Source organism: Sarcophilus harrisii, chromosome 3, assembly GCF_902635505.1.
Source record: "Sarcophilus harrisii chromosome 3, mSarHar1.11, whole genome shotgun sequence".
Taxonomy (NCBI): Eukaryota; Metazoa; Chordata; class Mammalia; order Dasyuromorphia; family Dasyuridae; genus Sarcophilus; species Sarcophilus harrisii.
This window is the reverse complement of record NC_045428.1, coordinates 409544974-409571090: the sequence shown is the minus strand read 5'-3', so window position 1 is coordinate 409571090 and position 26117 is coordinate 409544974. Positions and strand designations below refer to the sequence as shown.

The 26117-nt window shown below is 35.4% G+C and overlaps 1 protein-coding gene across 6 annotated transcripts in view; it reads right to left on the bottom strand.

Moving 5' to 3' along the window:
• COBLL1 (cordon-bleu WH2 repeat protein like 1) overlaps positions 1-25776 on the bottom strand; it is a 175686-nt gene extending 149910 nt beyond the window's left edge. The window contains exons 1-2 of one of the 6 annotated variants that reach the window (XM_031960558.1): positions 25596-25776; positions 24534-24651 (exon numbers count right to left, since the gene is read on the bottom strand). In XM_031960558.1, the coding sequence (XP_031816418.1) occupies positions 24534-24604 (71 nt within the window). In that variant the 5' untranslated portion in view covers positions 24605-24651; positions 25596-25776. Of the gene's footprint in view, positions 1-24533; positions 25339-25595 lie in introns of those variants that run through there. The other 5 variants (XM_031960559.1, XM_031960561.1, XM_031960560.1 and 2 more) reach the window with 5 other exon arrangements.
• Between the last annotated feature and the right edge of the window lie 341 nt (positions 25777-26117).

Here is a 26117-nt window from a genome sequence, read left to right as displayed (position 1 = left end):
AACTTTGTATACAGCAAAACAAGAGTATGAAACAATGAAGTGATTCAGGCCAATTTCAATAGACTTGTGATGGAGAGAGCCATCTGCATACAGAAAGAGGACTGTGGGGGACTGAATGTGGATCACAACATAGTATTTTCATCTTTTTTGTTATTGTTTGCTTGCTTTTTCTCATTTTTTTTTCCTTTTTGATCTGATTTTTCTCATGCAGCATGATAAATGTGGAACTATATATAGAAAAACTGCATATATTTAACATACTGGATAACTTGCTATCTAAGGGAGGGAGTAGGGGAAGAGAGAGAGAAAAAAAAATTGGAACACAAGGTTTTGCAAGGGTGAATGTTGAAAACTATGCATATATTTTGAAAATAAAAAACTAAAAATAAAATATAAAATAAACATTAAAAAAAAAAAAAGAATGGGGCCAGAGTCATATTAGTTTTGTATTCACAGTCCTTAGGAGAGTGCTTTTACTCATAGTAGGTCTTACCAACCATTTGTTAAATGTTTAAAATTCCCAGTGGAGAGAAACACTGCTGTTGCCATTACTTGCCCACTCCACCCCGCTTCCCCAAGTGGATATAGCAGAAATGATTTCAAATCAATATGGGTTTGAATTATTTCTCTACTTCCAGAATTATTTCTGGACTTCAATTTCCTATCTATAAAATGAGAGGGTGAATTAATTAAGAATTAAGAGGATTGATTAATCCCAAAGACTCCTTCAAGCTCTAAAACTACAATTCTATCTGTGCATCTTGAGAATTACTACTGAAGAAAACAGCACAGTTGGTTTCCACAATTTCATCACCAAAAAAATAAATGCCAGAAAGCTTCTCAGTAGCTCCTAATCAACCATTTCTACTCCATCATACTAAGTTCTCCATCATACTATGTAGAGGGCCAGAACTCTGGAGAAGTATACTTGAAACAAGGATACTTATAACAAGGTGTTAGGATAACTCAATGGAATTGGTGAGATGATGGTTCTTTTATATATATATATATACTTAATACTTAGCATGATGATGCAAAGGTTCTCTAGTTCACACATAATCAGTATGCTGTAATGATATAATTACAATAAGGTATATAAGGGCTAAGAAGGACTGGAAATGAGACATTCTATTTTTGACGATCCTGGTGGCTCTCCTGCCTCCTCCAGTAAGACCAAGGACTCAGGCTGGTCCTGAGATCCTCCAGAAAAAAACATTAAAAAAAAATTACAGTACTATCTACAACTCTATTTTGTGGAACCTTGCTCATGAATTAAAACATACACCAGTACAGTACAGGGGCTTTGAGACAATTATTTTGGGTACTTGGGTATTTTTTAAACTTACACTTTAGGACTGTGTTCTAAAAGGATGAAGTGGCTCTAAGTCTGAGCTTCAAATAAGTGAGATTTTACTATAACTTCTTTCAAGAACCACTTGTGTTTCTGTAAAGGGTCACCTTAACACAGTGACAAATAGCTAACTCTGTAATATACAAAATATGGGGAGAGAGCCTTTCCCTGTGAAGTCAAATTTAAACATGAAAGAGAGCTACGAAGACTTCGGAATATTGTCAGTGCCAGAAAATCTGCCCAAATATCAGACACAAAGTGAATAATGAAGTGAAGAAGGAAACAATTGGTGAGAAACCAGATACGCCTCTATTGCTTATAAAACTGAAGCCAGGTTTCCATTGACTTTCATTTAAAATGTGTCCTTGTCTTGAAAGGCTGGCAGATTTGAAAAGGTTTTTGTTTGGTTTGGAGGGGGGAAAAAGGCTACTGCCAGCTTTGCCACTTGCTTGGGTTTTTTTTTCCCCTCTAAACTACTAAGCTTAAAAAAAAAAAAAAAAAAAAAAGCCTACCATTACTTTGAATAGATTATTTTATGCCATAATAAAAATGCCAACATTTATATAACATATGCCAAATAGCATAATCACCCAAGCTCAGTGATCCTTGCAGAGGCCTTAAAAAATTATTCAATTCTAAGATCTAAATATGCTGATTGGCTTGCCCAGTGTCTTCTGAATGACCTTTTAAATGTCCTCTCTGTTCTATATCCATTTCTGGCAGGTTATGACCAGCAGGGGTAAACAGCAAATATCGCAGTTATTTAGAAAGAGAATGAAGTTTTCTGAAGTGTCCTTTTAACTATGTGCCCTCATCCAGAACCAAAAAAGTTCCAACTGCAGGGCTCATTAGTTTGTTGGTTAAAGAGTGTGAATACATTCACATAAAAGTATCTGTTGCTGTAACAAAAATGTAGCTATCATTATCATTCTGACCTCAGACCATAGGATCCTAGATTAAAGGAATGCAAGATCACAGATACATCCCAAAGGTTATCTGGTTCAAACGACTCATTTTCTAACTAAGAAAACTAAGGTTCATAGAGATTAAATGATTTGTCCAAAGTCACACAAAGGCTAGATGGCAAAGGCAGAATCTGAATCCAGGTTTCCTTATTCCAAATCCTGTAGTACTCTTTCCATTAATGCAGACCTCTCCCTCTATGTATAAGAGCATCTCACAAAAATCTCAACATAAAGAAAATGACTAATCTACATGAACCTGGCAGCACATCTTTTTCAGATTATTAATTTTATCAGTAATAAGTAGCAGTTAATGAGGGCAACCAGTGGGTACAGTGGATAGAGCACCAGCCGTGAAATCAGGAGGACCTGAGTTTAAATCTGACCTCAGACACAATACCTTTTGGCTATGTGACCTTGGGCAAATCACTTAACCCCAACTGGCTCAGAAAAAAAAAAAAATAGCAGTTAATTTGGTACTTTTCATTTTAAGTCATATAACCTGAAAGAGGCAAGTGTGGAAATCAAGTGTTAATCCAAGGTCATCAAGTGATTTCCAAAATCTCTTTTTTTCATTCTAACTATTGCAACACTGGTCAAAGAATGGAAACAAAGCCATAGATATAGGTGGCACAAAATAAAATCTAGACTACTTTATGAAAGAGGAGACTCTCCTGTAAACTCAGAGATAAGGTCTTTCCATTAAGCTCTTAACAATTAAACTCCAATAAAAGAACATATTTGGTTAACTGATTACTTTGCTTTTATTGAAGAAGCAGAAATAAAGGTTTACAATACACACATTGTGCTTTCAACGCCTCCAATCTTACCCAATAGAACCTTTTCTAATTACTGTTAATGGCCAGAAAACCTGGTACCAAAAATCACATTCCATGAATTAGTAAGTAAGCTAACAGGAATTACATTTATTGCAGAATGTATTTAGTTAGTTTTCCTTCCCTAAAATAACAAAACTGTAGCTTAACTATTTAACTATTTAAAGGACAGTTATACTATAAAACAAGATAGTAAATAGTAATAGAATAATTTTTAATGATGATACATTTCCTTTTGTCAAAGTAAACAAGTCTTTAAAAATTCATTAAAGTTGATTTTTTAAAAGTCTTATAATTGGTAATAAGAAGTAGAATAAAGATTTTTTTCTTTGTTTCTAACTATAAAAATGATACTGTTTTACCTCTTTCATATGATGATACAGCTAACTACAACTAAGGTTATAGGATTCAAGTCTCATATCACCTAGGGATAAGTAGACTGCTTACAAACATTTTTATGATTTAAGAAAAAAATTCTAAGTAAGAATAAAGGATAAAGAATTATCTCTATTAATGTATCTAACTTTATGTGTGTATATATATATATATATATATATATATATATATATATATGCTCTGGATATGTACAGAGCCAGAAAGAAAAAACAAAATCCATAATCACATGCCTCTCTAATTCCTCTCAAAATCTCTCTTGACCCTCTCTAACATTTCTTCTATAACTCTTTATAAATGTTCAAGTCAGAGGAAGGGGTAAGAGTGGTAGTCTGAAATTTTCTGGTTTGAATTCAAAGAAAGTGAGACATTATCTGCCTAGCCATTCTTGGGACATGCATTCTCTACTCTTAGCCCTTAATCCCCTGCCCTAATACTCACCCTGCTGCTCACTGAACCTCTTCTCCTATACATGGAAACTTCCACACCTGATACAAACTCAGTAACATCTCTGCTTATAAACCAGAGATAACAATCTAGGCATACTGATGGACATCTCTCTCCTGTCATGAAAGCTCGTGGCCTGCTTCAGCATCCCTAAATACAACAGCTATGTCAGGTGGACAACCCAGGTATTTCTGTGTGGAAATGGAAAGAATGAAGGTAATGTGGAACAACCTGAGTGCTGGATCCAGAAGGGCTTCTCATTTGATCATTTTTCACTTTTTTCCTCCTATTGTGGTCTGAATATTATTTCAACCAAGGCCTAGATTGCCATGATGGTTACCCTGAGGTATCCCTCTCTCCCTCCAGTACTTATGACACAGATTTATTCTGATTTTATATCCTCCCTAATCCCAGCTCCTTTTTTATCCCTCCTACTCAATGCTCCTAACATCTACTCCCACTCCTAAATTCCCCACTAAATGAATCAAAAGGTAGGTCTCTCATTTTTAATATCACTGAGTAGCTGAGTGTCACAGTAAATAAAATACTGGTCTTGGAATCAGGAAGACCCGAGTTTGAATCTTCCATAGCTACTTATTAGCTGTGTGACCCTGGTCAAGTCATATAAACTTAAAGTCTGTTCTTCAATTGAAAAATGAGAATACAAAACTGACTTTATAGTGTTGTGATGAACATCAAATAAGATAATACACATAAAGCATTTTGCCAATCTAAAGTCACTAAATAAATCCATACTATTATTAGTCAATTTATTTCTATCTAAGGCCAAATTAGTCCTTGAGAAAGGTACTTCTCTATTCTATCCCTAAGAAAATCTGAGTTGAGACTGCCAAGAGGAAGCTAGGGGCAAAAAGAAAAAAGAAAAGAAAAAGTGTGAATTTTGTTTGTTAAGCTACATTGAGAGCAAAAGGTTATTGTGGGTGGACTAACAATAACCAACAGAGAACAGGCAGAGTCGGTTATTTCTTATTTTGCTTCTATTTTCTCTGACAAGGACAATGCACTGGAAAATGACAGAAATGATTAACAAAGTATGGTTAACCATAAGCAAGGAAATCATAAAGGAACATGCAGTGACCTGTGATGGATTCAAGTGACTTGGCCTTCATGCACTATATCCTCCAGTCCCAAGAGACCTGGAAGGCATGGTTATAGATCCACTGTCAATGATATCTAAAAAATCACAGAAAATGAGAGGTAACTTAAAATTGGAGAAAAATAAACTAATTACTTTTTGGAAAATTAGAACCCCCACAAATGCAAAGTTATAGAGAAATAAGCTTGCTTCTATTGATGGAAAAATGTTAGACAAGACTAAATATCTAGAAATGAGAGGGGTAATGACAAAGAACCGAGTGGCTTGATCAAGAATAAATCATGTCGGATTTAACTTCATTTCCTTTTTTGACAGAATTACTGTTATCAGGTAAGGGGAATGCTGTGGATAAAGAGGGCATTTCAAAAGTCTTAGTACAGTTTTCAAACTAACAAAGCTTAAAATTATACTGACACCTATAGTTAAGTTAAATGTTAGCAAAATTCTTTATTAAGTATCTCTTTTCTCACTACACAGAGAAGATGTTAGAGAGAAGCAGATAAACAATGGTACAATTAGGTGGATTCAGAAATGGCTGGATAGCCAAATTAAACAAATAGTGATGAAGAGAGCACTGGGCATAGAGTTCAAATCTGACTTCAGGCATTTATTACCTAAAGGGATCCTATGCAGGTAATTTAACTTCTTATTCCCTCTGTTTTTTTCAAATATAAAACAGAAATAATAAGATTTCATAGGATTGTTGTAGGATCAAATGAGCTAGTATTTGTAAAGTATCTAGCACGATGCCTCACACATAGTAGACATTACATAAATGATTATTCCCTTTCCTCCTTAATGACTCAACATCAATGAAAGTTAGCAGTAGAATAGCCCAGGGATCTGTGAATGGCCATATGCAGTTCATAATTTTTATCAATTTCCAGGATAAAGGCATAGATGGTATTTTCATCATATTTGCATGTCATATCTGACACAGGCTGAAAAGGACAGCTAATATTTAAGATGGTTGTCAATATCTAAAAGATTCTTGATCAAAAGATATAATTAAGTAGGGATAAATAATATCTAACATGAGTATAAAAAAACAGTTCTGTCAATAGAACATTGGGGAAGCATGGTTAGACAACAGCTGTTCTGGGGGGAAAGGGGGGGTTAATTAAGTTGCAAGCTCAAAATTAGTCAGTATTGTAATATGAAAGCAAAAAAAAAAAAAAAAAAAAAACCCACCTAATATGATCTTGGGGCTGATTAAGAGAACGAAGATCTTTCAAAAATAAAAAGACAATAGCCTCACTATACTTTTTCTTCATTCTCTATCTCTTGGTGTATTGTATTCAATTAAAGGTACCTCAATTGCAAAAGGACACTGATATACTGGAGTGTTCAGGTAGAGTAACCAAGATAAGGAAGTGTTCTTGAGACAATGCTATGTGAGAATCAATTGCAGTAACTAGGTTTTTTAGCCTGGGAAACCAAAAATGCAAAAAAGGATTAGGTTTGTTCTAATGAAAATTAAGGTTAGATATCCCCCCCAAAATTATTAATAAGTAGAGCTGTCCCAAAATGGGCTGTCTTGGACCTTGGGGGTTCTTAAGGCATAAGGTAATTTACTTGCTGGGTATATACAGTTAAGATTCCTTTTAGAACTAGGTACTTGGTGACCTTTGAGGTCACTTCCATGCTCAAATTCTGTAATTCCATGAAGGAAAAATACAACTGGATCAAAAATACTAAATTTAGGCAGAAGTCATATTAGGAAGAAAGCTAATAAGATCAGTTTAAACATGGTGATTATTGGATATAAGCACAATATTTCTGAAAGGTAACTAGAGATATAAGATGGATTTCAACAAAGAAGATAAAGAGATTTGAGAAAGATCAGTGTAGAGATGACTGAATTCATGGGAACTGAGGAAGATCACCAAGTAAAATGGTATAAAAAGAAGAGAAGACCAAGGATTGAGTCTTATGGGACACCCAAATTTATGGATCTGTGACCTGCATGGAGATCTAGCCAAAAAAAAAAAAAAAAAAAAAAAAAAGACTGAGAAGAAGCTTCATATAGGTAGTGAACAATGCCATGAAACCCTAGATATTTCTATCTAAAAGAGAGTGATCAACAATGTCAGAAGAGAATGCTTGCTGAGAAGGGAAAGGGAAGAGGAAAATTGAAACTCAAAACCTTAATAAAATGAATGCTGAAAACTATAGTTTACAAGTAAACTGGAAAAAATAAAATGCTATTAACTGAAAAAAAAAATCAAAAATATAGCAAAGATCTTGACAACTAATTTCAGTCTCAAAAGAACCCTTTTACAAAATACAGATCCAAAATACAATGATCCAATGACCTGGAATCCTTGAATATCCTTACCCCTCATCTATTAAAGAAAGAAATGGCTTACAATTACATGATTCAAGGACAAAACTTTAAAGAGCAGAGAATTTTAGTAATATTGTTGTTCCAACTTTAAATCAAAATGCTCTTTCCTGAGCAAAGGAACAGTTCTGCATCTTCTCAAATGCTCATTCTGAGCATAACACAGAATTTAGATAAAACCCAATGGCTGGGCCACAATTCATTAGCTCCATAGCCAATCTTACTCCTTCTACTCTCCAAACCTATCTCACTCCATCTAGGTTCATAGTCAGTGGCAAAACAAGGTAGAGAATCATATTCACCTAAACCAAAGATCAGGTTTCTCAGTCAAAATACCAGTTAAATATAATATTGTAGTACCAGCTTGTAGTTACATGATATAGGAACCTCTAGTGTTTAAAAATGTTCTCTGCCACAATCAACTGTTGCATTCTAACAAATGGGAATTAGTTATATTTGCAAATATTTAAAGTATTTGCTCAACTCATTATTTCTGTTACCCAATGGTGATGAACATCCACCAATCTATGCTGACAGAGCACTGAGGTAAGTGGTAGGCTGAAAAATCTCTGGTTTGGGATTGGGGAGTATCTATCTGACCATTCTCATAACAGGCTCTCTCTACTCAAGAAACACCCTCTCTTTCTTTCTAGTACACAATGCCCTTTCTCTGGGCATTCCCACCCATCCCCACCCCACCCCCATAAGGATATTTCCATGCCTGGGAAAACTCAATAATTGGTATTTCCCTGTTTGTGATAGCAAAGACAGAAAACCTGACAGAGTTACAATCCATTCACATAAAACATCTGGCTTTCTTCAGAATTCCAGAGGGGCTCATTAGGGTTATATTTATTCAAATATAAATATCTGTACTAAAATGTTAATGTTCAAATGTTTTCATTTACATAGTTCACTAAATACTATACTTTGCTTGACTGTGAAGATCGTGTATTTTAAGATCAGCACGAGACAGGAATTCAGGTTAGGGGAAAATCGTCAGTCTTTATTCTCAGTGAAAAAGGATCGGAGGTGGAAGAGAATCGGCGATAGCAATGTGTGCAGCTGAGTCAAGAAGCTAGCTCGACCAGCAGTCACACAACCAGCAGCTCGGAGTCTCGAACCCAGGCCCAATCTCTCCCAGCTTCTCTTCCTGTCTCTCTTTCTGCCTCCACCCACCAAAATCGTCATTTCCTATACAACACATCAGGACTTGCACTGAGAGTGGGCAGGGACCATTCTTTATCCAATCATGTATATTAATAGAGTATAGCCCAATTACTATCTAGCCTCATGTACTTGGGACCTCAGTGCATCAGCTCAAACCTCAGCCCATTACACTTGACTGTTAGCCTCATCTTGTCTAGGACACTGCACATAAGACACTTAATGCTGTTGCTGTTGTTAAGTGTTTGCTGGTGTACTATAATTTATGAGTTTGTAAAATGTCACTTTCCATTTAAATAACATTATAGTAACAGCAAAAGAATTATGTATTTATTACTATTATCAATACTAATTTCATTTTTTTTCACTGTCACAAAAAAAAAAAAACACAAAAGAAAGAGAAATGTACATCCACTATTTGTGAGATTAATTCCAAATAGTAGTAATGAACAATTCAGTCTATATATATATATTACTTAAGGGCCCTAATCAACTAAAGGGACAGTGTTAAAGTTAATCTATACTTCAGCAAAGAATTCAACTCAGAGATTACATATAGGGATTAAAATCTCCAGGGGGATAGTTTCAGGCAATGTTTTCATTGAGATCTTTATTGCTAGCCATATATACAGAGAAAGAAAGGATTCAGGAGAAATTACTTAGGCTCTTCTTCATTAACTTATGCCTTAATTTCAACCCTTAAGATTTCCACCACATTCTATACCAGTTTATGGCACAGTAGCACACATAACAATAAAGAATACTAAGAGCAATAAACTAAATTTTCATTTCTGGAATGGAGAATATATATGTTTTTCATTTCTAGTATAAAGAGGAAATCAGTAAATGAATATAATAAAATGTTTAGGGGATTTTAAAAATCATCAATACCTACAACTTCTTTAACATTTCTTCTCAATTAACTTTAGTTGAAATAAATCTCAAACACTATCATTGGTCTCATTTTAATTTGCTGCTGGTGAATATTTATTTAATTTATTATTCTTCAAAAATATTTTTATTATTTCTTCTGAACTTAAATATCAAATAAATGAATACTTCTATATTCACTACATAACAGGAGGGCATTATACACAAAATTCTGAATTTTAAATATTCAATTTATGAACTGCTTTCTATGTATTATATATTTGTCTTTATAAGCAAAAAAATGAAAATGCAGTATTATAACCATTTTACAGATGAGAAAATTAGGGTAGACAAAAGGTGAGGCATTTTATATAGCCTTACAAAGAGAGATGGTTATTTTTTTAATGGAATTACAACATACCCTGTCTCCTATTCTGGAGGCTTAGGGTCCACTTTTATCCTATAAAAGACCACGTAATTTTCATTAAGGTTAATTAATATTTTACAAGCAAAAATAGCTGCAATTTGCACATTGTGGCTTCCTGAGTAGATATAAAAACCTCTATTCTCACCTATTTTCACATGAAACACTAAAGTGAGGAGACCTAGTCCTTCCCTATTCTTTGAATTTAACTTAATACAGTATAATCTAGGATTATGATAAAATGTCATTAAAAACTTAATTCAAAATAAACTTGTACTTTTCATCTTTTTTATACCTTTTTGAAAAATCCCTTTAGAAAAGTCTGAATTTTAACACTTCTCTTTTCTTTGAAAATAATATTTTAAATGCTGACCTCTTATCTTGTGACCTCCTTATCTTAAGGAAATATGACTTCATCTAAAACTGATTTGTTCGTTATTTACATATAATCCTCTCATTTTTCTTTGACCAGATTATAAATACTTTCCAACCAAGAAGTTTCCCTAACCCTAAATGTGCACCTTTTCAAAGAGCTATATCATCATTTCTAAATATTTTTAACATTCCAATGCAAATGAATTAAGTATACTGGTTCACTAAGTAGGACTCTTAAGACATTTTTCAGATGTTAAGTTAATAAAAAGCACTAAAACACATCTTGGAATTACTATATTCTAAATCAGCTCCACTATTCATGCAGCAAGTTATCATTACATTGAAATTATTCTTAATAAATTCTAATTAGAATTTCATCTTATTTTTATGCAAACAGAAACTCCAATTTGAGGAAAAACATATCCATTTATACTTATATTTTCATAAATTTCTTTTCCATTTGAAATTTATTATAGAAAATTAATTCCTTTTATCAGTAAATGAAACTAACTTCTGCAGTTTTAGACCAGTCACCAGTGCACAATGTTTATATCCTCTCCTTACTAGAGACCTGAACTCTAGAAAGCATGTTTACAGTCTAGATTTGTAAATGTAAAGAATTTTTATGCAGTGCCTGTTCAAACATAGTCCATCTTAGATCAATGCCTAATTCCCTTTTTTTTGCCTCCAAAAGCAGTTCATTAATCCAAATGACATGTTGTAGAAAATGTTGAGGTACTCATGTTCTGTAATATTTAGAGGCTATTAACAAAACAGTTTACATGTAACTCAAAGTTGCTGTTTTCTATGCAAATAAAATGAAAGCATGTATTCCTAGAATTTTCACTCACAACACTAATGAATTTCACATTTTTTCATTAATACCACTATAAAAAACATTGCTTGTAAAATGATCTTACGCTAAGGGAAGAATTTCATAATTGAGCATTCTCAGATTAACTATAAACTCTAAAACTTAAAATAAGTGTCATATGCCAGTTTCACAGCAACAATGCCCTGGTAAATGGCACCCTAAATGAAAATATTTACAGGTTTTGTTTTGTTTTTTTTAAGGGGGAGGAGGGTTGCATATGATACTTCCACATTAAATTAATGAAACATCTTTTATAATTAATTCAATTCAGAAAGTTTTAGATGTTGAAGTTTAGTAAGGATCATATTTATCTGTAAAGGTTCTCAGGCGCACACATACTCATGTATATATACAACATATCTCACACACACACACACACACACACACACACACACATACATATTCACATATATAAAAAAAGACAACATTCCAATTGAATCTGCCTATCTGCCAACTAGCTGACAGTTACCTCCAAAGAACAAAAAGCTTGGTTTAGTGTGGAATGATGTAAGGAATTAAATTCACAGTACATTCACTGAGCTGAATAATAATAAATTTAAACTCAACTACTGATAAACTTGCTATTTCTGATTAGATAAGATTACTTTTAATTAACAACATTACTTACTCAATTCAACATTACTAAATGACTACTCTGCACAAGACAGACCTGAATTCAAATATTTTCATTTACAAGTTCTTTGTATAAATGTAAAGTAAATAAGGGATATAAAAACATTATTTGAACAAGTTTATGTTTACTAAATATAAAAGCACCAAAACTTGGTGGCAGAGAGAAGCATCTCAAACTGAAGGCAAGAAAGCTTTAAAGATGTCCAGGTCTTATGTTTGGGAAGTGGCCTTGAATTAATCTGATACCATGATTTTTCCTGCTAGTTGTGTTCATTCCTCCTGATCCTTTTCTCACTTCAATCCTAAACATAATCATTATTTTACATCATTATTGCTATAATATCAAAATATTTATTAATGCAGAAAGAAAAACTGTTACAATGATGGTCCTCTTCAGAACACCATGGAAATTCTGACACATTTTCATCCTTTTGTTTGAAGTAATAAGTACATCAAAGAAGCTCTCAGAAAAGAAAAAAAAATTACATTTATGTATGTATGTGTGACACACAGAATATAAAATAGTAATATGTTTAGATCAGAAATGAAAAAATGGAAGTTTCAACATAATCCCATGTTTCCCTTTCTCTTTTGAAAATTAAAAAAAAAAAAAAAAAAAAAAAGCAGCCCTCTTTGTAGTGGCCAGAAACTGGAAACTGAGTAGATGCCCATCAATTGGAGAATGGCTGAATAAATTGTGGTATATGAATGTTATGGAATATTATTGTTCTGTAAGAAATGACCAACAGGATGATTTCAGAAAGGCCTAGAGAGACTTACATGAACTGATGCTGAGTGAAATGAGCAGGACCAGGAGATCATTATATACTTCAACAACAATACTATATGATGACCAGTTCTGATGGACCTGGCCATCCTCAGCAACGAGATCAACCAAATCATTTCCAATGGAGCAGTAATGAACTGAACCAGCTACGCCCAATGAAAGAACTCTGGGAGATGACTAAAAACCATTCATTACATTGAATTGCCAATCCCTATATTTTTGCCTGCCTGCATTTTGGATTTCCCTCACAGGCTAATTGTACAATATTTCAGAGTCTGATTCTTTTTGTACAGCAAAATAACGGTTTGGTCATGTATACTTATTTTGTATGTAATTTATACTTTAATATATTTAACATCTACTGGTCATCCTGCCATCTTATCTAGGGGAGGGGGTGGAGGGAAGGAGGGGAAAAATTGGAAGAAAAGGTTTGGAAGTTGTCAATGCTGTAAAATTACCCATGCATATAACTTGTAAATAAAAAGCTATTAAGAATTAAAAAAAAAAAAAAAAAAAAAAGAAAAGAAAAAAAAATCAAGAAACTTTTCCCATAGTTTTTACTGCATGTTTGGGGGGAGGGAGGGAGGAGATGCACAATTGTCAAAGATCACTAGAATTTTAAAAGCATCAATGGAATGTACTTCTTTCCCTGTCAGACAAAGGGTTAAATTACAGAGTACACAGACTAAGATAATCAGAGAAGCTTGGCATTCTTTCCCTCCTCATCTCCGATTAATTTCTCTTTCTCTTTCTTTCTGTCCCTGTCTCTTTTTGTGTCTGTCTCTGTCTCTCTCCCTTACTTTTCAAGCTTAAGAGTAGCACTGATCATGACAAATTGTTATCTATACTAAATGCCATTGAGGGGGAACAAGAAAAAAATCCATTCTTACCAAATGAATATTGACAGTGCTGGAGCAATAAACTGGGATTGCATTAGCGGGCCATATCTAAGGACTAACCCTGCTTAAACATTAACCTAAAAATGAAACAATCAATGGAAAGGGAATGGGGAAATAAGGGGAAAGATACAACTGAATATGATAAATTAAAAATTGAAGGGCTTGCTTATTTTTTTTTTTTGTAATTATGCTTACCCTTCCATAGTTTTTCTTATCAAAATAGTTTTTTATATATTTAGACAAATGCTGTACCAACATTCTCCATAGAACAATGACAAAATACAGATTTATAATTAGAATTTTGGGGCACTTAGGGCAAACTATAAGAACCCACTCCACCAACACACCTTGCAATCCACGCCTCCTTGCACATTGAGGTTTTGATTGTTTTGTATTGCTTTTTGTTCAGACTTTTGATTTCACCAGTATATTGTAAGGAACTTCCAGGATGGAAATTCCCTCTTCAGACCAGCAACTCATACTCATCTGTAATTTCAAGAGTCTATTCAGAATTGCTTGGGCTACTTCAGCCTCTATCAGAGGTAAAATCAGACTGAAACCAAGGCTGTCTCTAGATACTACATTACACAGCCTCTTTTATACACAGTATATTTATGAACATTTGTTGATATTTATTGAAAAAAAAAAGTGTGGAAAATGTCCTTAAGCATCTAATTTACCTCACACCTCTATATATCCTACCAACTAGTATTACCTTGCTCCTATGCAACTACCAAACTGTACTGAAATGGAAGTTGCTATCTATCTTTATAGAGTACACAAACATTCATCCAGTTTACCTTCTATGAGTCCTCAAACTACAGCCCGCGGGCCAGATGTGGCAGCTGAGGACTATTATCCCCCTTACCCAGGGCTATGAAGTTTCTTTATGACAGGTCCACAAAACAAAGTTTTTGTTTTTACTATAGTCCAGCCCTCCAACAGTCTGAGGGACAGTGAACTGGACCTCTATTTAAAAAGTTTGAGGATAGATTAAATCTATCTCTTTTCTCCATTGTTCAGGTATCAGCTGTTCAACCTCACAACTTCTAATTCCTTGCTCCTATTGCCACTTTTAAAAAAAAGTATTTTGGAATTATCATTGCCCTCTTCTCTCTTTCTTTTTCTCCCAATACATTACAATATTTTAATTAAAATACATTTGACTCTCTTATTTATCCTATTTCCCATCTTTTCTTATAAATCTTTGATTTGATGCCTTGGGTTCAAAGCCATTTCAAAAATCTGAAACGTTTAGAAGGCTAGTCTTTAGATAGCAGAAATTTTCTCTGCATCATGAAAAAATACAATTTTATCCATTTAAAAAGTAGGGAAAAAAAACAACAGCATGATTTAGAATAATAATCCATAATCACAGTACAGTTTCACTAGGTGCTTTCAAATAACTGTACTAGTTATTACTTTGTAAAGATGATGATGATAATAATTGTTAACATTTACTAGCTTTGAGGGCAGCTAGGTGGTGCAGTTAATAGAATGCCAAGCCTGGGGTCAGGAAGATCTGAATTTAAATCCAGTCTCAGATACTTAATAGTTATGACTTGGGCAAGTCACTTAACCCTGTTTGCCTGAGTGTCCTCATCTGTAAAAAAAAAAATAATAATAACTTAGAAAAAGAAATGGCAAACCATTTCAATATCTTTGCCAAGAAAACCTCAAATGAGAGTTGGACACAATCGAAATGACTGAACAACAGCATTATAGCACATTAAGGTTTGCAAATGGCTATATTGGTCTCACTTGACTCTTACAACAATCCTGTGAGGTAGGTGATCTTATTATCCCTATTTCACATATTTAGTATATAGCTTAATATCTAAACACTATATATCTATATTGCCTTTATCTAATAAAATGTCTAATGACATAAAGTTGGTCTTACAACTAGTGTCTAAAGCAAGATTTATATTCAAGTCCTACTTCACGATCTGTTTATACGTACCAATAGACAAAATATTTAATATCCATGAAAATGGAAAATTCATACATTACTTAGTTGCAAATATACAATGTATATCTACTATGTATAATGGAGTAAATTTAAATCTATTTAAATATTCTGATCTTTGATCCCCTCTTAGTACTAGCATCTTCCATCTGAAATTTCCAATATATATACTACGTATAACTTTTTGTACATGATTATGTGCAAGTCTCTTCCATTAGATTGTAAACTACTTAAGAGCAGAGACTGTTTTGAATTAGATTGTTTGTTTGTTTGTTTGTTTGTTTGTTTTTTCCTTTATATCCCCATTCCTTAATATAGTATTAGGAACAGAGCAGGTACTTAATAAATTCTTGTTTACATGACTTGAAATAAATTTGGGATTTCTAAATTTCAGTATAAATAGATTTAATCAGCAACAGGAATACAGAAGCTGGATTATTTTATATGCCAAATAAAGTTTTGTCTAATTACAATACAATTCTAACCATGACTAAACTGCTGAACATCTCTTCCACTATGGATCAAATCACACTTTGATGAAGCTTTGTAGTAACTTGATATAGATTACAGATCAGATTTGCACTTTATACCAATTTTATCAGAGTGGAAAATTTTCCAGAAAACCACTAATCTGGTAAATGTTCTCAATTCTGTTCAAATATGTTAAATACTGTTCACACCAGAAAAACACACACACACACACACACACACACACACATACACACACACGGTTTTTCATTATGGAAAGACATGTAAAAATAATATGTGTAGGTATATACAAGTATATATATACACACATATATATATATATATAAAGCCATTTATAATCACAAATACATGGCAACTGAATTTATACTATAGAATTTATTTTTAAAAGTCAACAAACATTTCTCCAATGCTATCACTTTCCTGATGTCAAGGTCCTCTTTAAGAACACAAACAAGATTTATAGTTGAATGCTCACTTTCCCCACAATATCAACCAAAGGCTCACTAATTAAAGTCTTAAGTGGTCCCTTAATCCAATCCTACTTCTACAAATAACCTCAGAGGAGTTAAATGACTTGTTCAAAGTTACACATACAATAAATACTACATGTGGAATTTTAACCCAGATTATCTAACTCCAAACTACCCACTTTTAAGATGAGGCAAATTATGTCTAAAGAAGTGAAGGGACATGCTCAGAATCACATCTCGAATAAGTGTCTTGGTCAAATGTTGAAAGTCTAGTCTTTTTTTTTACTATGGAATTGTGTTCTTAGCTATTTTACCACGGATTCCCAGCTAAAATACTGACAACATAAAGAAGGGACTAATATAAAATAAAAATTAGCATCCTCAATTTAGACCTGGAAATGATCTTATGTAGTTCCATTCCAATAATTTTATGGATTGGGAAATACATACTAGTCAGAATTTAAACTTGGGTCTTCTGGTTTTAAATTGAGTACCTTTTCACTACCAGTTATAAGCTCTGATTAAAGGTTATAAGCTCTGATTAAAGGTTATAATCTCTGATAAAAAGGATAGGAAACAAGTTTTCTTTCTCCCTGATTAAAATGGTAGGAAAAATAGACACAGAAGGGGAAAATGATTCATGTGAAGCCACTTTCTTTCCATCTGAAATAACAGCTGTCTATAGAAATTTTTCTGTTTTTCTAAGGCTGGCTTTAATGGAAGTAAGCAAATTTTTTTTTTCCCTAACTAAAAGTATTCAACTTATTCTTAGGAAGGGATGCTTAAAAAAGAAAAAAGAAAATTCTACACATGTATCAAAAGGGATATAAATATGCCAATAAATATAGGCACAGGGTTTTTTTTAAGTGTCACTAAGGAAGGAAAGGAGTAGAATAATCAGAGCTTTGCTTAGGAAGTTATTTTTCAGCCAAAAGGGGTATTTAGCATGTATTGGCCCACCCAACATACTCATACCCAATATAAGGTAAAGGTTAAATGACAATGCCAGGAAAGATGTAGAATAAATAACGCCAATCCAAGAAACAAGGGAAGAATGGCAACTGGGTAGCACCTAACTTCCTCCAGTGTCTTGGCCCAGGAAACTTGTGGAGAGCTAGTTGAAAATGCTAAGCAGGGAGGAGTCCTAGGATTTATGAGGTAAATAGGCCAAATAGACATGAAGGGAAGAAATAGCCTAAGATCCTTTAAAAGGTTCTACAAGTATCTTTCTGGGCAGAAAATGAAGCTGAAGTGGGGAATGGAAGGAAAGAACTCAAGGAGGAAAAATAGGTGAGCACTCCTATGATATGGCAGGATGATGTTGCACATCAGGCTTCATCAACTATTTAAGCTACATAGGAGAAGAGTAAAATCCAGAGAATCTTAGATATTCGGTTTTGAGCCAGAATAAGTCATAAGTTATTACTTTGCTATCAGCTGCTGAAGAATACTTACATAAAGAATAGGAACTCAGGGGCAATAATCATATCTTTTATACCAGCTAAGAAATTAATTCATTTCAAATAATAAATAGTTGGGGGGAGGAGAAAGTGGCTTAAACTGCTGCTGTCACTATTACTTGCCTTGCATTTATCTCATTTCTATTTACTTCAGAACTAAGTAGTAGGAAGAGGGTAAAAGGAATGGGAAAAGGGAAGAATCAAATTACAAATGTTATATAATCAATTTGTGATATATATGAGGTAGAATACAAAAAGTACACCACAATATCCACACTGCTCTCTTTATTCATACAGTGGTCTCTTGAAAAATAAATATTTTACTGGCTAGACTATAAATATAGACCCACTCTATGTAGCTGTACAGTGGATAGAAGGCTAGATTCAAGGTTAGAAAGATCTGGGTTCAAATTTTGATACAAGTGGTCTCTATGTGATCCTGGGGAAGATAATTCACATTTGTGAGCCTCAGTTTCCTTATCTGCAAAATGAATAATAAGAGCACCTATCATCTTAGAGTTTTGTATAGACCAAATATGATGAGTAAAGTGTTCCACAAACCTTAAAGCTCTATGTAAATAGTACCTATTATTCATGTCACAAAGAATCAATGTTCCAATTTATCCATAACATAAATGGTTGGTATTTAATAATTATGTGTTGAATTGTTAAATTATATTCAGAATTGTTAAAATTAAATTTCAGGGAACTAGAGATTAATAAAGTGGGCAAAGAGGGTACCTTTTGGATTCATACTTCTTTTAATAGACCCTATGTTATTATTGAGAAACAGAAAGTTAAGAAACTATCACTCACTCCAAACTAAGTAAGATCCTCACTAAACCTTTAACTAGGGTCACAGAATTAATTGGTCAAGTGAGAATTGGCAAACCTATAGCTTACATCACTGAGTACATTTACTGGTCCACAGCAGACACTCAAATATGATGATCTACACCTATAAAGTTAAGTAATGCTGTCTGGCATTATAAAAATATCTTTTGTCTTTTGTGTTTATATCTTCAGCCCCTAATAGAGTGTCTGGCATATAGCAAGTGTTTAATAGACGCTTGTTGATGAACTAAACCTTTTCTAACTGTTAAAGATTCTAATTCTGATTTTTTTAAACTCTCTTTAGCTCTAACAGTACTAATTTTCTATTTCTTACAGTAAAAAAAAAAAAAAATTAAATACTTGCTGTTTGGTGTCAAAAAAAAAAAACAAAAAACCCTCAGCTACATAGTACATTCTGTCTAGAAAACAATAAGGATTTGTTCATCCAGTTTTAAAATTTACAAACCTAGCACCATGTATTTACTCTGACTGAAATGGAAAGCAATAAAACAACCTGAATTTTTCTAATGTTACCAAAATAACCATATTCATTTTTGGTAGTCTATCAAGGGATTAATTTCCCTTAGATAAGTCCTTATATAAGACTGTAGACATTTGACCCTTGGGAATTAATCATGGGAAACTTTTCTCTCCCACCCTGAAAGTTTGTTTTTTGTTTTTTTTTTAGTATAACAGATGGGGAAAAAAATTCCACAAAAAAAGTCACAGCAAAGTCCAATAGTAACAACAAAAATACATCTTTGACTACTTTCTACAACTCAAAAAAAAAAAAATAATACAAAATTATTTACAATTTTCAGTGAATAGATTCAGTATATCTTGAAAGATCAGCTAGTCCATTCCTTGCCATTAAGTAGAAGTGACTCTTACCTACCCAGTTTGCTAGATTAGAGGTTATCCCTCCCCAAAGATTTCTATGTAGCCCTCCATACAGAGGTATGTCTTACTTTATGTAAGTGATGTATACTGAACATGTATATAAATCTTTCTTTTAATCAAAAATTATTTTAATGCATTTTAAAAATCCAAATAACTCAACATTTAAAAGAACCAGACAAATCATTTCATAAAATGAACTCTTTTGTAAAGCAACTCCTGTAGAGCCCACCTGGCAAACTATTTTTGCAGGTTCTACAACCTCTCCCTTCTTAGCAAACATAGTTGAAGACCTTGATAAAAAAGTTTTTACCACCCAATGGTTCAACATCAGAAATGTTTTTAATAAATGGAAAATGACATTAAAGAACATATATTCTAAACTGCCTTGCTAGGAATCACAGGGCTTTTCCATCTGTCCTGCAGGTGAAACCTCTCATATGCATTCTCTTTTACTATTAGAATTTGAGCTCCTTTGAGAGCAGGAGTTGTCTTTACTCTCTCTCCCCAGCATTTAGCACATATTGAACACTAAAAAAAAAAAAAAAAAAAGCTTTTCATTCATTCATTTATCACTCTACAATATCGCTTATAAGTTTGGCTGTATCTTAATTAAGCAAAGCACATGTGCACTTTAAGAATATGTACAATATTAAGCATTCTTCTAAGCCACTTTCTTCTCTTGAATAATGTTATTCATTTACCCTTTCCTGACATAACTCATTTTCTTTCTGAGAGCAAAGAACATACAGGTATCCAGAGGACCCACTAGAGACTATTCAACCTATAATAGGGGTCAACAGATTCTGATGACTCTCTAAATAAAACATTTATTTGAATGGGGCTATTTTCCAGATTAGCATAGGAAATAGCATTATCAACCACACCTGGTGCTACAAACATAAGAAAAGCCATAACATTGTTATTCAATTATTCCATAACTCATTTGGAGGAAATAACTAATTCAAATGTTATGCTTTATGGATTGCACAATTTTTCCTAAGACCTCATTTTACAAGTGGGAAGTCTGTGAAAATTACATTAACAATTTAATTCAATCATTTCGGGTAACCCAAATTCCTACTTAAAAAAAATATTACAAATAAGATCTTAATATCACGACATGAAGTCCAGTTTTACTTTAAAGAAAACTTTAGTTGATGATCCAAGCTTCTTTTAAAAATCCACTAAATTAATTTAAATCCCCAAAGACAATAACTAAAAACATACTCTACATTAAAAACTAACAATTATTTTAGATCCTGTTTCATTTTTGTCCCTTAATTTCAATCCTTAGCACTGTGTCTTGCATATATTAAGAGCTAAATAAGTGCTTGCTATTTGATTGAAATCCATGGCTACCTACAGAAACATTTTAAGCTTCTATTCTTGCAGAAATAAAAGTATTCTTTATACATTTAGTGTACTTTTAAGAAATAAAATAAGAAAGCAATTAGAGAGTATGCTGTAGTTCTCCAATGAAAAGAGTGACTAGGTTATTGTCCAACCTTCTTTTTAAAGCTTCATCACTATCTCAATTAGTGACATCTAATAAATCAGAACTTAGTACCTTCAGGACTACTAGTAAAGCACTGACTGGGCAGATAGGAGTCCTGCTGCCTAATTCAAGGTAAGACAAGAAGTAAAAATTTTCCAAGTTTTTCAGTTTCATAACTTTAATGTAATTATAGGGTGTTTTGTTTTGTTTTGAAAAAACTAATTTAGAAATTTAGAGATTCTTAATTCTAGAGGAAATACATTTCTTCCAAGGTAAGAAATTTTTAATCTTTTTTTTTTTTTTTTTAACAAAGAAAGCACTCCCCTCCCCCCCAAAAAGCACAACTGATTGGGTATAAAGCAAAAACAAAACCATTATTAGAAGTAAAAGGGGTACAGGAGGTGATTTCAGGAATAAGCTCTTCTTTGAATTAATGGCACCATAATAATTAAGAAGTAAATTGGGGGCTTGAGCAACATCAGGCCATCAGTTAGCAAAATGAATCACAATTCCCCATTCTGGAAAAAATATAATTTAGGGAATTGTTATCTAGCACCTTTCTTCTAATCGTCAAAAAAAGGATTTGCTCTGTGAAAAGAACAAAATGGGAACAAATGTATAAATGGATTTATGATAATTCACTTCTAGGTTACCAAATCAGTCAACATACTGTTAGGTTTCAGATAATAAAAGTATTGAAGTTTTGGAGAATTTAAACAGTTAACTTTTCTCTAGTTGCTAATAAGCAAGCCTTATGTGTAATTACAACCACAAACTAAAACTTTCTTCATTAACCTAGCATAATTACATAATATTTACCTTGTTTCCTCTACTCCTAATACATATATAATACGTCAAACCATTTTTCTATGTTTATATTCAGTCTGGTGAGGCCCTTAGTATACTTTTAAAAGTCTTTATATCCAGAGATTCTATTCTCCAACCAAACTGGACTACTTGTGCATTCTGTCCTCTGTATGTTTTATTATCAGCACATGAAATGACCCATTTCTGCCAAAATTCTGTCATTATAGGATCTGCTGGAATGCTAAACCTTAAACCAATAAAAGTAATTTCTCCTCCCTGTGCTTTCCCCCCCACCAGTTAGTATATACTAGTCACTCTAGTACATAGGAAAGACCATTAGATTTGGCTCTACTACTTACTAGGTAGCTAAATGGCCAGTGGATGTTACTGAACCTGTAGTCAGGAAGAACTGAACTCAACTCTGGCCTCAGACATTTACTAGCTGTGAAACCCTGGATAAGTCATTTAACCACTGTTTCAGTTTCCCCAAGTATTAAAGAATCTGCTTAACATAATGCCTGGCACATGAAATGTGCTCAATAATTTTTTTTTTCATTCCTGTTAGCTGTATGATTCTGGACAAATCATTTTAATTTTCTAAACCTCAAATCTCTTCTCTATAAAAATGAATACGAATACTTGTATTATCTACAGTAACTGTTATGGTATGAAAAGTGTTTTGTAAACTGATATATAACTATGTATTACTAGTATAATTCAATAGCCCCAAATTTTTTTCTTTTTCTTTTTTTCTTTCTTTTTTTTTTTTTTTTTTTGTGGAGGCAATTGGGGTTAAGTGATGCAATTAGGGTTAAGTGACTTGCCCAGGGTCACACAGCTAGAGCATGTTAAGTATCTGAGGCACATTTGAACTCAGATCCTCTTTACTTCAGGAGTGGTGCTCTATCCATTGTAATGAATGTCATAGAGACAAGGTAGGATAGGATGTAAAGGTGAGAAACAACATGTGCTACAATGTTTTGCTGTTACTAAAGTTTGTGTTTTGTTTTGCACTAAAGGCTGGCTGTTATTATTACTTCTATGGAACTTATTCTCTTCCTTGTATTATAATTATTTGTCTACATTTTACCTCCCAACTGGATTGTAAAGTCCCAAGAGTCAGGAACTTATTCTGGTTCATCTTCATAAGTTCCTGTCTAGGCCTTCCATCTTAGCAGACACATGTTGAAGTGAATAGAAAAATGGGAGGAGAAAAGGAATAAACTGAAAAGTGCAACTATTGGAAAATCTGGCAGTTATCTGGAACAAAATTAAAGAATTAATTCGCATACTACATATTTCCTCAATGTAAGCATCATACTAAATATCTTTCAGATTAGTCACATTGTTTTGAAAATTTTCCATGTTTCCCCTATTCAACTGCCAATGTTCACATGGCCAGTGTGATGAATAAACATGCTGTGACTTGCTTCTAAGGAAACTCCTGTCATGTTCCAGGGAAAAATGACTTGTGCATCCATTAAATTAGAAGGAAAAACTACAACTCTCATTCACCAGACTCATACTATAAATTTTCCTTAACTTTCTTATTTTCACCATCTTCCCACTCTCCTTTAGGCATTCTGTGCAACAGACTAGTTACAAAAGCGGGGAAAAATACTGAGGTGAAGGGAGGTTGTGAGGAAAGGGGAAAAACCCTTTTAAGAAGCACTGCACTAGGTACAGGTAGTATTCCATTTCAGGAACCCAACTAATGTTCTCCATCTTAGTAGTTACTAAAACCTTAAGTTATTTTAAAGTTCTTGCCATCTCTAGAAGAACTACCTGTTCTCTGATTTGTTTACACAAGTGCTAAGAACAGTCACCATTTGCATATCGGGTAGGAAAACATTCTTCCCTTAATACTAACTCATCATGTGATGTCTGTCCCCTTTCTATCTCTTCTTCAAGCACGCGTGGATACAAAAAAAAACTATAGGTATTTGCCGTTAAATTTTGCACTCCTCTGGCCCCAAAGAGAGAGTCTTCATCGAGAGCAAGCTGGCACAGAAGGGCGATTGGCACGCCACACTCGCCCACACCCCAACCCCAAATCACTGCACCTTTCCCAAGACAAGCAGCAGGCTGCCCCCCCACACACACCCAACAATCCTCAGCTGTCAAGTGATCTGACAGCTAACATTCCCTAGCCCTACAAATGCTGCCTCCAAGTCCCTTCTCCCCACCCAGTCACCTTGACACAGATCTCCTCCCTCAGCCCCTCGGCTCTGCCAAGGAAACTTTTTTTCCCGGGAGTTCGCTTACAGGTATTGCCCGATGTTCCTCCAGAGCCCCGACAAGGGCTCTTTGTTGATTTTTACACCCGCCGGACTCCTCAGTCCCAATCCCTGGCATTCAACCGAGCTTCAAATTACCAGCGCAGCTCCAGTTTAAAACAAAGAAAACCTACAAAACTACCACCACCAGCCAGAATCCAGAGAGACCGAGAGAAGAAAAAAATAGAAAGTCTTCTCTGGGTCGGTCCTTTGGCTGGCCGGTGACTCACCCTGGCACAGCTGGCAGGGCAATCGTTAGCCTAGGCAGGTAAACGGGTTTAGTTAGGCCTTGCTGAACTCGCCCTTCTCCAGTTGCGCTTCTTCCCTGAGCCGGGTGGGTCGGTTGGGGCTTACCCGGAGGAGGCGGGAGGAGGCTGCGGTGCTGCCGCCGGGGGTTCCTCGGCTCTCCGGGCTCGGCCGTCCATGGTCCCGCTGCTGGTGGCGCTCGCTGCACTTCCAACTCTGCAAGCTGCTGCGTAGAGTGGGAAATCCAAGCTGGATCAGAGCAGCCCGGGAGGTTTGCCCCGATGTTTACGCGCAAACGGGCACGGGCACCCGGAGAGCCATCCACCCACCGCTTCCCCTTTCTTTTTCTATCTTTTCACCTGCGGAAAGCCAGCTCCCACAGTCCGGGCAGCGTGGAGCGATAGTGGCAACTAGAGGCAGGTTTTTTCCCCCAGGCTGGAGCGAGCAGCAACGAAAGGCGGCGCTGCGCCTCCCACCCCGTGGGGTTTACACTGTAGCCATTTGGCGGCGTACAGGGAGACTAGCTGCCCCGAGCTGCCGGAGTCGGGAGGAGGGGACGGCGACGTGAGCAGCACCAGGAGCTGCAGCTGCTGCATTAGCAATGAATGCACACCCCTTGCTCCAGCGAGCTTAGCTAGAATGAGTTAAGTCCACCACCACCTTGCAAAATAAATATATAAAACTTTTCTCTTTCCAAAAAGAGGGGGAAGGAGAGAGGAAAGGAAGTGAGGTCAAGTTAGAAATCTGCCCTGTCCCTTTCTCCCAAGGCTCCCGCCACACCACTTTCAAAGGGAGACAGAAGTTGCCCTGTTCTGTCCCCAGGCTAGGTCTCCCAGTCTCCCTTCCCTCCTCCCGCCCACACCGCGGCTGCAGTTTGGGCTCTCGAGCCCAGACTTGACAAGAAAGGGAAAGCCTCGGCTTTTTTCTCCAGGGCGATCCCCTTCCCGCCCCCTCCAAGATGAGCTCCCCCAGAGACTGGATGGGCGCAGTGCGCGCGCCTTCCCTCTCCCGGATTCACCCACCCTGTCCCATGCCCCTAGCTAGGAACACAGAAAGTCGCCGCCAGCTCTTCTAGCTCAGGGTGCCTCCCGGACAGCTGAGGGAATGTAAGAGGGAGGGAGGAAGAGAGAGAAAAGAGTAGGGCGAGCCAAGGCACGGGTGGGTGCGTACCGAGGAGGAATTTCCTTCCCCCCAGGGCTGCTTGCCTTTCGGGGTCCGGTGGGGAGAAATCTTTAAACCAGAGCGGCTGCAAGGCGAAGCGGTCCCATTCCCACCACCAGGGGAGTCGCCGAGGCAGTTCTACCAGCCCCGGAGCCCCACAGGTGGGAAGGGAGAGTACCTAGCCAGAAAGGGAGCGAGAGGTGGAGACTGGCCCTGCGGAAGTAGGGCGAGGCAGGAGAACCTCCTGCTGCTAGTCATTTAGGAGCAAGTAGTCTTGACCTTCCTTCCCTCTACCCCAGCTTTTAACCAAAGCCTTTTCCCCCTACTGCCTGAAACCGGTGTACTTGAATGTCCTGTGACCTTTCCAATATTGTTTCAGGTTCTCCTTTCCCCAGTTTCTCCCCATGAGATCAAATTTGTTTCTTCAATTAGGCAGAATGTCAAGGACCTCTACCTCAACAGCTGAGACGAAAGAGCGATGGGAAATTCTAAGCCCAATAGAAAAATGCAGAGAAAGATTTTCCAGTTACA